This window comes from Schistocerca nitens, chromosome 3, assembly GCF_023898315.1.
Source record: "Schistocerca nitens isolate TAMUIC-IGC-003100 chromosome 3, iqSchNite1.1, whole genome shotgun sequence".
Taxonomy (NCBI): Eukaryota; Metazoa; Arthropoda; class Insecta; order Orthoptera; family Acrididae; genus Schistocerca; species Schistocerca nitens.
This window is the reverse complement of record NC_064616.1, coordinates 449,042,866-449,060,678: the sequence shown is the minus strand read 5'-3', so window position 1 is coordinate 449,060,678 and position 17,813 is coordinate 449,042,866. Positions and strand designations below refer to the sequence as shown.

Sequence of the window (17,813 nt, the reverse complement as noted above, 5' to 3'; positions counted from 1 at the left end):
TATATTGAAAATAGACAATACAGTGGCTAGAGATGATACAGAAATAATAAACATATTTAGTGATAATAACATAAATGTGGTAAAGGTCTTAGAACTGGAAAGAACAGCTCAAAAGAGAAGGGTATGAAACCATATAAAAAAAAATGTCGTAGAGCACCATCATCTTGAAACCTGTCACTAAAGATGAACTGAGAAAAACTCTACAGAAACTGAAGGCCCAGAAATCAGGTGTTGATGATTAAACATAGAATCACATATTATAGCTAATAAGTGAGCAAATAATCCCATCATTTCTGGATATAAGAAATATCTCTTTCAGAGATGGAATTTTTCCAGAAAAACTGAAGATAAGCAGGATGGTGCTAGTGTACATGAAAGGGGATGAGGGTGACACCAGCAACCAAACATCAGTTTAGTTGATACTAGGTTTCTCAAAAACCCTAGAAATGCTTTTATATAATAGATTAGTTGTTTATCTAAACAGACACAGTCTTGCACCATCACAGCATGTGATGCAAAGTTCCTGTCATGGCTTAAAGGTTACCAATATCAATTTCATATGTGGAGTAGTTCGTAGAGTAGTTGTCTTGTTTTTGTTTAGTCTAAATGGGTAAACTAGAATATATGTTATCATGAAAGTCTTTGTTTTGGATACCATATCACTAACAGAAGTTAAACCAAAACATGGCTCTATTTCTCTTGAAGATGAAACATGGAAAGAATGTCCTAAAACTTCATTCACATATGAAAACATTGATAAAGTGCACAGTTTGGGATTGTAAGATTACAGACTAAATGTCCAGTCTACATTCAGAAAATTACTATGAGAAAGCTTTGTGCAAGGTGGATGCTGCATTTATGAATGCTGACAAAAAGCAAATGCAAAAATGAATTTCTCAGCAATGTTTGCACCAGTTTTAAAATAGTAACTGGTTCTGGACACCACATTGTTACTGAAAACTGATCTGGCCCCAGAATTTCAGAAACAAAACATTAGTAAAGAAGTATATGGAAGCCAACAGGTTTAGAGGGGGGGGGGGGGGGAGGAAAAAGAGATTCTTCAATCTGCCAGAAAGCTCATAATCAATATTTACTAAGAAACAAAAAGGAATGTTTTATTAATTACCTAGAAAAGTTAAAAACACCTGGGGAAAATTGAGGGATCTGAAGTACAAATTGTTGAAACATTCAGCTTATTCATCAGAGTTGGCACCATTTGCCTTTCATCTGTTCCCATATCCAAAGAAATTTGTGTCTGGAAAAATTTTGGTGCAAGAAAGAGGTTACTACCATCATAGATGGTGATATTCCAGTTTAGAAATACACTTTGATCATTGGAAAAATATGGACAAACTGCATTGACTATAAAGGGGAATACGTTGAAAATCTATTAAATTTTGAGTTCCAAATCAGTTTTTCACTGTCAGACTGAGAATTTTTCACCTTTTTCTCATATAACACACAGAGTGGAAGGAGCACAAGAAAGAGTGAGATGAGGGAACTGAAAATGAAATTAAGGTTAGGGAGAAGCATGTGGATAATAGAGGAGGTGGGGAGGGGAGAGAGAGAGAGAGAGGGGGGGGGGGGGGGGCGTGGTTCAGTGTGACATGGATGCAGGAGACTTGGAAGATAACTTAAGCAGATGGAGGACTGGAATTGGAGGTTTTCTGTAGGTCTTAAGAAAATGTTGGAGGGAAAAACCACAGTTATGTTGGTCATATCTTTTGTGTTGTGGGTATAACAGTTTATTAGTCCAACACCACAAATACAAGATATTGAGTTACTAAAGTGCGCGTCATTTATGACGGCGGCCGAGTTTAGGTTCGTTCTGCGCATCTGATGTCACAAAACACAGTCAGCCAGTGAACAGAGAACGACGTTGCCAGAGCTTGACTGCAGTACAGGACACGGACGAGTGTCTTCAGTTTTAGAAATGTTCAGTCATAAATAAAGTAACTGAACAAAAGCAATGTCATGATAGCAGAATTTCTTTTATAGAAAGTTTGGAAAAAGCATTCTTTATACCAATTGCTTCATATTCTATTAATTAATTAAACCAAACAAGCAATAAGCCTCCTAATTCAGGCGATAGCAAGGAAAGGTGTTTGGATCATTCTCACTAACTGCTTTTTCGCAATAAAGAACAGCGGTAATTGTTTATTTCCTATTGTACTTCGACGAAACGTGAGTAGTTCATAGTCATACCAACAGTGTTTGATGGTATTTTGCATCCTACTTTAAAGTCCTCCAGGAATCAAATTGAATGTTGAGCTGCGTTAGCATAATGGTTAAAGTGTTGGGCTGCTAAGCGGAAGATTCCGAGTTCAAACCTTGTTCTGTGCTTAATATTTTCTTTATTTAAAAACAATATCGAAGTGTCTTACTTCATGAATTTTATTTGTTTGAATGTAATTTTTTGAAATTTCTAGTGGCAACTGAAATCAACCATATGGAAAGTATACACTATGGACTTTTACTTCTGTAAACTCTTCAAAATTCTGTGCAATGGTTTACTACATTTAATGCTGCACAATAACTGCGTTGAACATCGAAACAAAATTAAGTCATTTATGGAGGGAAGGTATCAGTCAAGAAGATGTGTAAAAATCAAATTTTTGGGCCAAATAGTTTTTGTAAAATCGAATGATAAGTGTGTCAAAGCAGTCAGAACACCATGTGTCTGCACAGGCAAGCAGTGCAGTGATGACAAAATGCGGGGAGCACGTCTCTGTAGCAGCGAAAGGGTTAATTTGGCCGTGGTGGCTTTACTTCATAAACTGCGCGCTCCCCCCTAAACGTAAGTTCGCTTGGCGTGTGCAACTGGCAACGCAGCAATCTCCCGCATCTGGGCGGGCATGTGCGAACTGCCAAGATATAAGAATTGAACTATAGTCTGAAATCATAAGCATCTCCAATCCAGATGCCGAATATCTAGAATAACATGAAATCCAACTGGTTTGCATCCCACAGATGAATGAAATGTGTTGCAAAATCCCATCATCTGCAAATCGACATTGTCACGACACATGCTATGATCTGGTAGTTGGGGGATGTACTTGCAGTTCCACTCCAATGGGAAACTTCCCACTTGCTACACTACCATTTGTATAAGTATATAGATCATCTCTCCCTCACTTTTTGTATGTCTTGCTGTTATTTACAGCATCCCTCCCTTGTTGGGATATCATATATGGATTGAAATACCCCAGTTAGTGCTGGCAAGTCTTGAAAGGAGGGTCACTAGTTTAAATCTCAGTTCCGGCCGAGGAATACATTGGGGGTGTAAGATGCCATCTGTGGGGAACAGTGCCAGAATCTGCTGATTCAGTGGAGGGTTGATAGCATCAGAATCAAATGAGGGTGTAGGGCCTGCCAGAAATAGCTCTGCTGTGGCTGACTCTGTGGACCATCCCAGTGGTGTCCTGAATTATCACCTTTGTGAGCCGTAATGTGATAGCAGAGGATGCAGTTCAGGTTGTGGCTGCATAGATGGCACACCTAGCTAAAGATTGTGAGGTATAAGGTGTCATCAAGGATGGAGTTGGTTTTGGTTTTGATTATAGGCAACATTCATGGATGTGAGCATTCTGCGGCTCTGTGTTCCTCTGATGCTTTTGGGAACCTATTTAGGTTGGCAGCCATAGCGCGAGGCCCACATGGCAGTGCCAGGTGCAGGGCTGCTTTCTGTCATGAGGTGGGGTGGCCGACCGTACTGGAGTTATAAGGGGCTCTTCTTATATTTCAGTATGGCCCTATTGGTGCTCAACAAGACAATTCATTTTCTGTTGGTATGGATGTGACAGCTGCTTTTGTTTTTTCTTTGGAAGTCCCGACTGTATGCTCAGCATCATCATTCAAATGAAGATGGAGTGGGGCGGTCAGTAAATGAGTAATACCCTGTTGTATGCAGGGGTAAACTGAGTGCTGGTATTAGAGACTTGTGTGTGGGAGGCCCTCTATGCCAAACATTTGTCACAAAGCTTGGAAGGTTATTTCTGACATTGTGCTGTGTAGGCGACAGACATATAGAAATGTTGAGATGTTTGTGACATTGAGTCACATCAAACTTGGAAATGCACCTGCAAAATCAACAGGGGTGCAGTCAAATAGGTCTGTAAGCAGTGGCCATGATGAAATAGCTTGTGAGGTTGCCAATTTCTGACAGAAACAGTCAGAGCATCCCAGGTAAGGTGATTGACATACCTGTCTATTGCTGACCTATAGAGATTGTGAAGGGCTGTGCTCTTCATTCTAAAGTACTCCAGTGTCCTGCATGTAGAAGTGCACAGTACCTTCTGACGCAAGCTGTATGGGATCATTTCTCGATGGAATTACTCAAATGCTCTGTGAATATATTTAATTAAATATTTAGACCCTTATTTCCTACTGTAAATCACTGTCTTACTGTAAACCACTGTCTGGGAAACTGGAGGAACTTACAACTGTTGAAGTTGTTAATACCTCAAACAGCTTTCAAATAACAGTAAACTTCTTGCATACAGTATAAAAATAGTTGCAATTTAAGTGAGATATGTATCTTCTGTTTTTTTATATTTTTATCTGTTAGTATAATGCAACTTACTTTTGCGGTTTGCAGATTGATGGGGATTCTGTACTTGGTCAAATAATTGTGGCACTCCAATATCAGAAAACATTTTCAGAATGGTGTAAACCATACTGGCAAACAGATGTCATAAGTAACACAAGTTTGTTGTTGCTTGCAAAAAACCACAGCACATTAGCAGTTCTCCACTGCATTACAAATTTGGCTGACACTCAGTGGGATAAAGTGAAAGAAATGTTGTGCTATAGACGATGTAAGTTACTGCAAGCTTATTTTCCTCGTGGCTTAATTTGAATAATTTGTTCTACATGTTTTAGCTATGTTCTGCAGAAAGTGGAGAATTGTTTCTGCAAAACTCACAATAATAAAAAAAAATAAAACCTTAATAGAACAGATAAAGCTACAGCAAAAAAATCAATGATTACTCTTAAAATCATAAGTAACACATAGTAATTAATACAATTGACAATAGCTTACTTTTCAGCCAATCAGCTATTTCTCAGAAAAAGATAAGACAAGTATGCCTATTCTTTCTTGGTTTTGGATAAGTTTTGTGTCAGTATTAAATTTCACCATGATTATTAATGATTGAATGGTTATGTGAGTTTATTATATTCAGCAGCAACAGCTATAGAATCATTCAAAGGCAGTCTGAGCTCAACAGTCTGCAATTCTTCTCCACCCCACCCCCTTACCCCCCACCCCTTCAAAATACTGCTCCTGGTGCACAATAAATTTTCAGTGAAATTTAATTCATCAAAGTGTTGACCAATAAGAGTGACACTTCATTTGTTCGTTGTTCATATGAACGCTATGCACATTAATATCAAACTCATTGCTGAGATGGAGAGAGAAGGAAAATTACCATTTACAGATTTTTTTTGCTGGAATGCTAATCCAGTGAGCGGTTTGGCTAGTCTGTTTACTGAAAGTCGACATGTACTGACCTATATCTCAGTGCACAAAACTTTCATCATCCAGCTCAAAACAGAGTTTTAAACATACTTATATATATTGCTAAAATTGCCTTTGATGACATGGATTCTGAGATTAATTATCATCAGGAGCTAACTGTAATACTTTTTGAGATAAGAAAATGGAAGTTGTTGAAAGCCTGAGTTTACACGCAAATGTATTATGATGTGAAATCCAAGAAACATTTATATCAGAATGTCACCACAAAATACTATATCCTCATAATAAGAGAACACTTGTTGAATGCCAGATAACAGCAGAATGATAACAGAAAGTGGGTCTTCCTTTGACAAGTCTTGTGCTGATTTAGTAGTATATAGTGTTCTTAGGGTATGATCAGATTTTCATGACAAACATCTGGAAAATTTAAATTCACAATTGAACTCAGGCAAGGAGACCCACTAGCCTATATGTTTGTCAGTGTAGAATTAAAGGAAGTTATATGAGAGAGCAAATTGTGTAGGTGCAGGAGCTTAAAAATTAATAGCATGGAATACAGTAGTATGGCTTATGAGAGTGATGTAGTGCATCTAAATGATCTGACTGAATTAATGATAGAAAGGTACATCACTGTCAAAAGCTAAGTTAGGAAGATATGGTTTCTAATCACCCAAGGAGAAACTGAAAGTGTAAACCTTTCCTGGAAAGAAACTCAAATTAGTCCTTAGAAATTGATAAATGTACAGGGTCCAGGAATTTAGGAATGGTGAATAGGTGGAGTTTTGTTCAGTTACAGAACATTATTTATGGCCATAACAGAAAGATTTTAATAGTGTACTTAACAACAATAATATGAAAAAAAAAAAAAACAGATTTCTATTCACCCTATAGAGGAGATATTGAGTCACAGATGGGCACAATGTAAAGACTACTATTCATTTAAGTTTTTGGTCAAAGGGCCTTCTGAATTAGAAAACACACACACATTCTCACACACACACACACACACACACACACACACACACACACACACACACACACACACACGACTACTGTCTCTGGCCACAGAGTCTGGCCAAAGCTGTGCTTGTTTGAATGTATGTCTGTGTTTTCTACTTCAGTAGAAGGCCTTTTGGCTGGAAGCTTAAATGGACAGCACTCTTTTCATTTTGCCTTTCTGTGATTCAGTGTCTCCTGCATGTGGTGAGTAGCAATTTATCCTTTCCATAATACTGTTGTTGTTCTCTTGTGGACTTTCCATTGTTTAATAGTGTACTTACACCCATAATTATGTCCATTACTAAGATCAGAATGTACTACTCTATCTGCTCTGTGCTCCAGCAGAGGTACAAACTTGAACTGTTACCAAATATAAAAAAAGAAAACTTAATGGTATTCAAAAGAGAGATAGTAAGAAAGGTATATTTATCAGTAATTGACAACATGTAAAAGACCTGACATAGACCATTGGCTATAGATAAATGTCTGTAGTGGACAGGCCACCTAAATCAAAGCTGGGAAATAACTTTCCTAACATTGTAGATCACGAAACTTTCACCTCTGTATCACTACTTGGAAGGCCACAAATCTGATGGAAGTGTGAAATAACAAGCATTGCTTGTAAATGTATGTCAGTAGACTTCTTAGAAGATATTTTTTGCAGGAACGAGTGCAGGCAAATTGTGTATGTATGACAATAATGGCTTAAGTGTAATGATACAAACTGAAAGAGAATTGTTAGGCAGACACAAAATATGTATCTGCTGTTAAATTGGTAAGATACATCACAGTTTAGTAGTAATGTTTTGTAAAATGAAGAGCTTTGTCTCAGATTTAAAGGTAGCTGAAACCTTGAACCTTTTGCTGTTGCAGATGTTCTTTCAACTTGCTGCCATTAGTGCGGGCATGTTAGAACCTAATCTGGCTCTCTGCATGAAGTACCTACACTTTGTGTGGTTACATGGGGCTGAGTTACCCCTGCAGCCCATCTGTGTTCAATATTCGTGGAATGTTGTCAGTGACGTCTCCCTCTAGTGCCTAAGTTTTATCACCAAGACAGAGCAAATACAATTGACATAAAAATTATCTGAGCATTTTTAGTTTTACTGTAGCTTCTATACAGATGAATTAGGTCTCAGTTGGATTATTTTTGGATCCTACTAGACCTAATACTTCTGTGTGTCACCATAAACACTTCTCCTCCTGAATAATCTAATCTGTTTTTTCCACTATACATTCCATGTGCTGTCAAATATTCCCCTACTATGTACTTCAGGTTTCAACCAACTCTCAGTTCCAAGTATGATGTGGGGGTGACTGCTTTCTTCAAGAGAAGTAAGCTCTAGGACTTTATTGTGAACATTCCAGCAGTTAACATGTAATATTTTGAGATTCTCATTCTCCTCATTGACTATCTGACATGTGGTAATAATTGGTTTATCTGATGCTACTTTGTCTACTAGAGTGTGCTTCCTTTAACAAATTGCCACTGTGTAGTGTAGGTCAAGGAGTCTACAGTTGGTCTTATCACAGAACCAGTGCAGTGACTGGTTTAGAACTCCACTCAGCTCTGAATAGTGTGTCCTGATCAGACCTCCAAACAAATGCTGCAGATCAACAGCTGTTCACAGACCTCACAAGTGAAGCTAGGTCTTAACAACTTCCACCAGTCTCTGCAAAAAGCTGAATATGGCCCCAGAACCCAGGTGACAGATATTGTCAGTGCTGATGTGAGTAACAATTTACAAATAAAACAGTTTCCTGTATCAGTCACGATATGGAGCTGACTGCAACCTGTACTCTCAATTGCTCCTGGAGTGGCCTCTTCCACCTGGCAGATAGTACCATCTGGAATGCACATCAAGAGCACATTTGGTTCATTTCTGCCATGTGACATTTTTTCCATAATGAGCCAACATATTCCTAGCACTGAAACTGCCTACCAATAATAGCCCCCTTCATCCCCCTCTGTGGATGCCATGAGCACAACAGAAGTGAAATTGCTGCATCAGCAGAAAAGGTACATATGAATCTCATAAGATTGTCTGTATGGGAATAATTGTGACACGATTTCTGACTCCTTAAATGGTGTCAACTCATTGTAGTTGCACAGGAATGTGATCCTTGGTAATCACACTCATACGTCATCAATGTGTAACACTCTCCCAGGTGTGTGAGGATATTGTGAATGGCTGTTTCTCCCTTATGGGTTTTGAACTGTGCAATTTAAATGCCTGAGTTATCACCATATCGACATTTAAGTAACAGCAGCGTTGTAGGAGAAGTCCTAAATAAGACCATATTGTTCACATTAATGTTGCTTGTGATATAAATTGATTTTTCCAGTTATTTGGAAAGCTAGCTGAGCTGCAGAGAAATAAACTTCCACTTAATTTTTTTTTATTGACTCACATTGTGGTGGCACAATTTCAGCAGCAGTTCATGTATTGCAGCTGATTAAATGTATACAGTTTTTGTAGCTGTGCTTCTTTTTGTTGTAGGTCTCTCATGTTCCACTTCTGAACAGGAATCAGTGGAAAATCTGCACCAAAATTGGCAAGTTGTGACATTTGATGCATTTTGTGCTTTAATGACAGCATTTAATGTTATCCATGCTGGTGCTGAAATAGAAAAGATGGGTGTGTATTATGAATTTTTTGTCTTATTTCTGCTGGTGATAAATTTTTTTCTATGTGTTTCACATCTGATGAGAATTTATATGTCATGTTGATGCCATATGTTCAGCCATGTAATGAAAAGATCTAGTATGACTGAATACCAAGACTGAATAGGAAAAAGATTCCCGTAATGTTTGAATACTCCATTAGTAGTGTAGCGCTTGACACAGTCACGTCGATTAAATATTTGGGCGTAACATTGCAGAGCGATATGAAGTGGGACAAGCATGTAACGGCAGTTGTGGGGAAGGCGGATAGTCGTCTTCGGTTCTTTGGTAGAATTATAGGAAGTTGTGGTTCATCTGTAAAGGAGACCGCTTATAAAACACTAATACGACCTATTCTTGAGTACTGCTCGAGCGTTTAGGATCCCTATCAGGTCGGATTGAGGGAGGACATAGAAGCAATTCAGAGGCAGGCTGCTAGATTTGTACTGATAGGTTTGATCATCACGCGAGTGTTACAGAAATGCTTCAGGAACTCAGGTGGGAGTCTCTGGAGGAAAGGAGGCGTTCTTTTCGTGAATCGCTACTAAGGAAATTTAGAGAACCAGCATTTGAGGCTGACTGCAGTACAATTTTCCTGCCACCAACTTATATTTCGCGGAAAGATGACAAAGATAAGATAAGAGAGATTAGGGCTCATACAGAGGCATATAGGCAGTCATTTTTCCCTCATTCTGTTTGGGAGTGGAACAGGGAGAGGAGATGCTAGTTGTGGTACAAGGTACCCTCCGCCACGCACCATATGGTGGATTGCGGAGTATGTATGTAGATGTAGATGTAGATGTAGATGTAGATGAATCAGGTATAGGCTAAAATATGGCAATTCACCAACTCTTGTGCTATTACAATATATGAGTTTAATCCAAAAGCAAAATGTAAATTTGTAGAAAGTAAGACCAGACACCACATGAAATATTAGGCTCCTCAGAATGCCATGTTAAGAAATGCTTACCAGCTCTGTGTCTCAACAAAACAAAGGGAATGCAGTGGCATAGACAGGACTGAAATTCCTCGTAGCGTGCAGATGTTTCATAAGTATGAAAGTAAGTACCGTACAGTGTATAATGGAAAAAACTTTTACTAATATTATACACTCCATATCCTATTCCATTTTAATATGGAGAGAGGGAAACTGGGTGTCTGTATGCTCCTGTACTTGCTTAAATCCCTCATAGCTTATTCTCCCCTCATGGAATGTATAATGCAGGCAGGATAACTTGTTCACAGTCAACCCCAAATGATAGCTGGTTATCTCTAAATTTACCCAACAGCATTATGCAACAACTGTGTTGCCTTTCATCATGTGATTGTCATTTGAGTTTCTTGAGCAGTACTGTTATACTTTCATGTTTTACAAACCTCATGGTACATCTTTTTTAACATGCCCATTTGATACAGGGTGACGAAAGAAAGGCCAAGATTAAGAGAAACCACTGACGATAGCGTATTGGCAGGTTGATATGGATACATGGAAAGGTAAATGATTAGGTAGTGAACATGAGAAAAGCAAGGTATCAGCAGTTATACCAGAGGGTGGTATACATGGTGTGGGTGTGCAAGTTGTCATAGAAACAGTTCTAGTGTTTCAAATGAGCACTTGTCATGGCCATATGATCTATCCGTATGGTGATATCAGTTGGCCAGCCAATCACTTTATTTAACTGCGTGTAATTTCCTTTTTTTGGAAAAACCAGACAGTTGAAGGAAGCAGTATGACCCCAAGCCACTGGCATGTGGTTTGCTGTGAACTGCAAAGCTGTGGACAGTTTTGGTGACTGACTCTTACATGGTGTCATTATTAACAGCCTCTATTTTATTGATGCTATCTTTGACAGTTATTCAAAAAAATATGTCCCTTTTATAAATGAAACTTCTTGAAATCCATCATGTGTCTAAGAGATAAGTTAAAGCTGTAATTAAGCTGGAGCCTGATTTACATAAATAACAAATTGTTTCCAGAAGGTAGGAGACAAGGTACTGGCAGAATTGAAACTGTGGGGACGGGTTATGAGTCATGCTTGGGTAGCTCAGATGGTAGAGCACTTGCCCGCAAAAGGCAAAGGTCCCGAGTTCGAGTCTCAGTCTGGCACACAGTTTTAATCTGCCAAGAAGTTTCATTAAATTGTTTGTTAGAAAGCACCCTATTTGAGTGATAAACTGTTGCCTTCCCCTGACATTTTTAACCAAGTCATTCATGGAGTAATGACATTATGGACCACAGTGTAATTCTCCTGAATGACTGTGGAAAAGACAAGAGGTACAGAGGAGTGAGCGGTAGGGAGGATGAGGGCTACAGAAAAGAAGGTAACAACATAAGAAAAGGGATAGAAATAAATAATTAGAAACAGCTGAAGGCCCTTCCAGTACCTTTACTGGCAGACACTACCCTCCAGCTTAGCCCACAAAGAGATCTTCCAGATAAAGTGTTCCCATGCTCCTAATATTTCATCCAAACACAATAAGCCTCCACAAACCCTTATCACACTTTACCACCATGGAGTGAAGACGTTGACCCACAGTGTCCATAGGAGCTGAAACTAAATTTCATTGTGCCATGAATGAGGAGCATCCTCCTCAAAACTTTTGCACAAAATGATATTTCTTCACCTGTCTAATGTAAAAGTATCCTGCAATATCTTGATGCCAATCATGCTACTAAAACCATGCCAGACATGAAAGACCCAAGAGCAAGACGTGTTACTGTGTTTCATGCACCTTTTCCTGATATAGTCCTGTTAGTGGTATATCCTCTCACAGTAGATAGAGGCTATATGCAAATGCAGGTGAGTACATGGTCAACCATCGTAGTCACCAACAAACTGTAGCATAGGGACAGTATTGGCACTCAGTTGCAGAACTTTGTGTGTTCAGCATATATTTGATCTGAATTGCTCTTTTGCAATGTGTACAACCTTAATGAGGATTTCTTATCATGTCCCCCCAATCCCACCCTCTTACCTACAACACCAACTTTTCTAAATTGCACAGGGAGAAACCATACATCCAGCACAGACTTTCAGTCCCACAATCATGATTTCAGTTTATTCACATTGCTGCCTGCCACCTGCCTTAGCCCCAGTCTCCTACGATTTTCTGACCCCTCACCCCCACCACCACCAAAAAAATATCATATTACTTTCTCCTTTCACCTTAATTATGTATAAATAGATTTCTATTGTCTCTCTCCCCCACCCCCATTTCCCCTCACATTTTCCGCATGTGCCACAATTAGTGTCCAGGTATTCCAATTCTCCTCTTTCTCTCCTCACCCTAGTCCTTGCACCCAGCAAGATGTAACAGTGATTGGACCCTGGACTCACAATCGAGTGGACCAGGGTTCGCTTTCCCTTCTGGTCACACAGACATAGATATTCTGTGGCTTCCATGAATTACTTAAGACAAGTACCAAGATGGTTGTATTGTGAACCACATCACATCCTTCTTCAGTCAGTGTTTATGGTCCAACTCTAATGATCTTGTTGTTGATGAGACACTAAATTCTAATCTTCATTCCTTCATTTCTTTCCTAGTCCTTGCCTTCTGAGTGATGTGTCTCAGGGTTGCTTGGTTTAAACTCCCATCAGTGATTCATATTTAGATTTTCTTGGATTCCGTAAATGCCAGAATGGTCCATTTCAAAAAGATGTGGCTGATATCCTACTCCATTCTTGTCCAATTTAAGGTTATGAGCTACATCTAATATTCTCATATGTCTTGAGATACTAAAATCCTGATCTTCCATCCTAGTTCATGCCCTTCATACTCCTTGCCTCACCTGCTTTCAACAATCCACTACATAGGTCTAAGACAACAGTCTATCCCACGTGGACTGCTACAGAAGGAGAATGTGTGTGTGTGTGTGTGTGTGTGTGTGTGTGTGTTTCCAACTTCTACTTAATAAGGTTGTGTACTAATCAGCACTATTCCTATACTGTACAACAAAATTAAATGATCACTTTCTCGATACCTCGTAAATATCTCCCATTCTGATGCATAGGTTTGAAATTCATCGCCAAGATGCCTACAACCTTCTTCTGTAATGGTACAAAGGTGTGGCACCGTGCTGCATCACCCTCTGACTCAACAATGCTTTGAACAGTAAGGTGTCAACACATGCAAAAAATAAAAGGCTGCAGCTCAGAAGTTCATGTGAATAGTAAGGTGCATTAGTGATTTCACATTAATACCAGATTTCACCACAATTCTGCCCAACCATACCTTGCATGTGTCACATGATGGGAAAGTTGTCACAGCCCCTCTTACCTACGTTTCACCCCTTCTTTTGACACCTCTGTGATGGACGTTAGAACCATGAAAACCAACTTTGAAACAATATGCTTTGCTTACGGGTGGCCGAGGAAAACATTTCAAACACACTATCAATCAACATGAAAATGCCTCATGTTGTGGCATAAAGAGCATCAATGAAACTACCCCTTTGCATGAGGCATTGATTCCCACACATTTTGTAGTAAAAAACGACAGTTTGCAGTGCAGTGAGCAACAGGACAACATTCTTCACAATGTTCAAGACTGCTGCCACTCCTTGGGCATTTCAACTCCACTCTAATGATATCGAGTGGCTTTAACTCCATTGAACATAATGTGACCGCTTTGGAGTGTAGTGTGAGTGCAATTTATGCTATGCTATACAGGGTGGAGCCATTAGAGACTGTTGAAAACCATTTGAAGAAATCTGAATGTGTTCCAAAGCAGAAATACATTTTTATGCTTTTTCATCCTTCCTTTTTTGTGTTTTGCTATCACATGATCATGGGGGGGAAGGGGGGGGAGGGAGTGCAACATTAAGATGTGAATGAATCAAATGGCAAAGGAACCCTGTAAGACAACCACCTGCCCCCTTCCCTTCAGATCAATAACACTCTTAGTGCCACCCATGCACCTTTGTTGAACACTTTATAAATGTAACTGTTAGAAGCTTTGAGACTCATTCAGCCTCATGGCTGCTCTAGTGCATGAAGGTTAAGTAACCCTTTGATACCCTTCAGGTGGTGTTTGCCTGCCTTCAGACACTAGAGCAGCTGCAAGGCAGAATGTGTGTTGAAGTTTCTGACAGGTGAATATGAAATATGCTCTACTAAGGTGCGTGGGTTGCACTGAGGGTGTTGCTGAACTGGGGGAGGTCTTAGAGAGACCATTTGTCATTTTATTTTTTATTCACACACTTCTTAACTTTGCATGCTGCCCTCCTCTCATATGATCAAACCATAGAAGGACATGAAGGAGGGATAAAAAAAGCATAAAAACTGATTTCTGCCTCGGATCACTTTCAGATGTCATCAAATGGTTTTCAACAGCCTCTAATGGCTCCACTCCGGATGCCATCACAAAAACTGCAGTCCCACTACATTTCATAGGCGTCCGATCACATTCATTGGGTTGCAGCCCAACAATGTCCATAGAGTAGGATTCAAATGCACAGGAGGTGGCAGCAGTGTTAAACACTGTCCTGTTGCTTATCGCACTGCAAACTGTCATTTTAAACCGTGAAATGTGTAGGAATCAGCGCCACAGGGGAAGGGGGGTTTCATTGATGCCCTTTATGCCACTGTCTGAGGCCTTTTCATGCCGATTCTGAGTGGCAACATGTCTGAAATGTTTTCCTTGGCGCCCCCAGGGGCTCAGCATTCATTTGCTGGGTACGGGCTTGGTGACCCCGGGGTTCCTGAGCTGGGAGCTGGTAAGTGCCGCCAGTCCCCCATCACCGTAAGCTCTGAGCATACTTCAGCGACCACCGTGCGGCACGGCGGTGGAATGTTGTGTGTCTCAGGGAATGGGGATCTTGGCCCGCCTGGATTGTGAGGATGGAATAAACCTCTATAAACAACCCCTCAATCTCAAGGTGTGCTGCGCACTGATGAGATGCATGGCTGTTGAGGTGGAACAGTCGTTAGCGGGCAACCTCTGGGGAACCTGCCGCACCTCAGTTGTATAAGGCTTACCTAGGCACGCGGGGCTGTGTCTAGGTGGACTCCTAGTTCCCTAGCTGCTCGTGGGACCGAGATGGAACCCTCGAACTTTTCTTCTTCTCCTCCCAGCGGAAAGGGTGGGCCGCTGGTAGGTTCTAACACCCAATCTCACAAGAGGGTTCGTGTAGCCAGTCCTCCTGATTCAGGTAGTAGTAACAGAACGCATGCTGCTTTGTAGAATGTGTTTCTTATAATTAAAAGAAAAGATGGGAGTTTCGAAAAAGTTTCACCATTTTATTTCCAGAAGGGCTTAGAAGGTATTGTTGGCACATTAAAATCTGTAAAGCGCTTGCGAAATGGCACCTTGTTGGTTGAAACATCTAGCTTCCAGCAAGTCCAGAACCTTCAGAAGGTACAATTTCTTGGGGAGTTTGCGATAGAGACTGAATTTCACAACACCTTGAACTACAGCGAGGGTGTTGTGACTTGCAGAGATCTCGTTGACATTCCCCAAGACGAACTGAAGGCTGAATGGTTCCGGGAAGGAATTGTCGACGTGCAACACGTTATGAAATGGGTGGATGGTGCTCTTATGAAATCTGACTCGTTTATCCTTACATTTAACAGCACCAAATTGCCAGAGCATGTGAAGGCAGGTTTCCTATGTCTCAGTGTACGGCCTTATTACCCCAACCCCATGCAGTGTTTTAAATGCCAACACTTTGGACACACTACTCTCGGCTGTAAAGGGGAAGCCACTTGCAGGAAATGTGGTAAAGCCGCCCATGAGGGAGTTGGTTGCTCCTCTCCTCCCAAGTGTGTCAACTGCTCTGGGGATCATCCTGTGTGGAGTAGGGAATGTAGAGTTTTCCTTGAGGAACGGAAGATCCAGGAACTTAAAACCACCAAACGCATCCCATACAGTGAGGCAAAGAAAATTTACAAGTCCCTGCAGCCGCCCACGTTCGCTGCTTCCTTTTCTTCCGTTCTGAAACAGCCAGTCTGGAAAACCGATGCCGCTACACAAACGGAGGTTGCTACTGTCAGCACTAGCACCTGCGTTTGTCAATGTATGTGTGCTGCTGCCGTTCCTGTGAAGCCTGCTGCTCCTCCCCACCCGGCCTTCTGACCAGGCCGTGGTAGCTGACATCATGGAACTTCCTGCCCCTTCCCGGGTCCAGTCTTGTGCACTGCCCAGCGCTGCTACACCCTCTACTGCTTCTGAGGTTTTGGCTCCAATGCCACCTCAGGCCAGAAAATCGAAGCCAAAGCCAAAGGTGAAGACTCGCCTGCTAAAGGAGACTGAAGTTATACAGTCTGCTGATGTTGATGTCATTCTCTCTGATGTCTCTCTCGACTCCTCTTCAGAGGCGATGGAGGTTGATGTCAGACTGGGGCAATCATCTCACCCCAAAACTGAGCCTCCACCTGTTGTGGGCTCTCCTCCCCGACAGAAAGTGAGAATGTAGGTCCTCCCACCCTGATAGAGGGCTCCCATTATACAGTGGAATATGAATGGATTCCGGGCACATGTGGAGGAACTGAACCTCCTAGCACGGCAATGCCCCCTGTGCTTGTGTTTACAGGAAACGCATTTAAAACCATCTGATGCTACTGTACGTTGTATCGCAAAGATGACCTGACTGGAGAAAGAGCCAAAGGCGGAGTCGCCGTGTTTGTCAATAATGACCACCACTCCTCTGCTCTCCCCCTGGATACTGACCTGCAAGCAGTTGCAGTTGAAATTCATTCACGTCGGAGACTTACCGTTTGCTCCCTTTATTTATCCCCTCTGGATGCAATGACCTTAGACGCTCTCACAGATCTTATCGACCAACTTCCCCGCCCATTTCTCCTCCTGGGAGACTTCAATGCCCATCATGTCCTGTGCGGCTCAGCTTCTCTTTGCACTCGAGGTTGAATTTTGGAGAGCCTCCTAACATCTCAAGTGTTGTGCATCCTCAACACAGGTACTCCGACTCATTTCTCTACTGCTACTGGATCATTCTCAGCCATTGACCTATCTTTCTGCTCTCCAACCCTCATCAACTCTGTTCACTGGGAGGTCATTGACGACCTTCATTCCAGCGATCACTTCCCCATCTGCCTTCATCTCCTGGATGGTGTATTGCTGGAGCAGAGGCCGCCATCGTGGATGATTGGCAGGGCTAACTGGCCACTGTTCACTAGGTTGGCTGTCTTTGAACGCCACAACAGCGTACAGGAATGGGTGGATCACATCACACTTGTGATCCATCATGCTGCTGACCTGTCCATACCACAGTCTTCTGGCCCTCTTAAGCGGTGCCTTGTGCCTTGGTGGACAGAAGAGTGCTGTTCAGCCATCCGGGACAGGCGTGCGGTTCTTCGCCGATTTAAATGCTGCCCAACAGCGGTCAATCTTACCGCCTTTCGAATCGCGAGAGCCAGGGCACACCGTGTCAGTAAAGAGAGGAAGAAAAGGTCATGGCAGGAGTTCCTGGACTCCATCAACCGTTCCACTTGTTCCACAAAAGTATGGGAAGCCATCCAGAGGATTTCCGGTAAACACAGCCGTTTACCAATAGCTGCAGTCCTGAACCAGGGATGCCTCCAAACGACACCCAGAGCCGTTGCTCAGACACTGGCAGAGCATTTTGCACAAAGTACTGCCACTGCAACCCAGGATCCAGCGTTTCATCGCTACCGTATGACTGTCGAAAGAGTGAACTTGGACTTCCGG

General features: G+C 41.5%; 1 protein-coding gene across 1 annotated transcript in view; it reads left to right on the top strand.

The window, feature by feature from the left end:
* The window catches only part of LOC126249271 (zinc finger FYVE domain-containing protein 26), a 393,885-nt gene that overhangs the window by 58,358 nt on the left and 317,714 nt on the right, over positions 1 to 17,813 (top strand). Inside the window, exons 6-7 of the mRNA XM_049950925.1 lie at positions 4,598 to 4,817; positions 8,980 to 9,117. Of these exons, the coding sequence (XP_049806882.1) occupies positions 4,598 to 4,817; positions 8,980 to 9,117 (358 nt within the window). The remainder of the gene's footprint in view (positions 1 to 4,597; positions 4,818 to 8,979; positions 9,118 to 17,813) is intronic.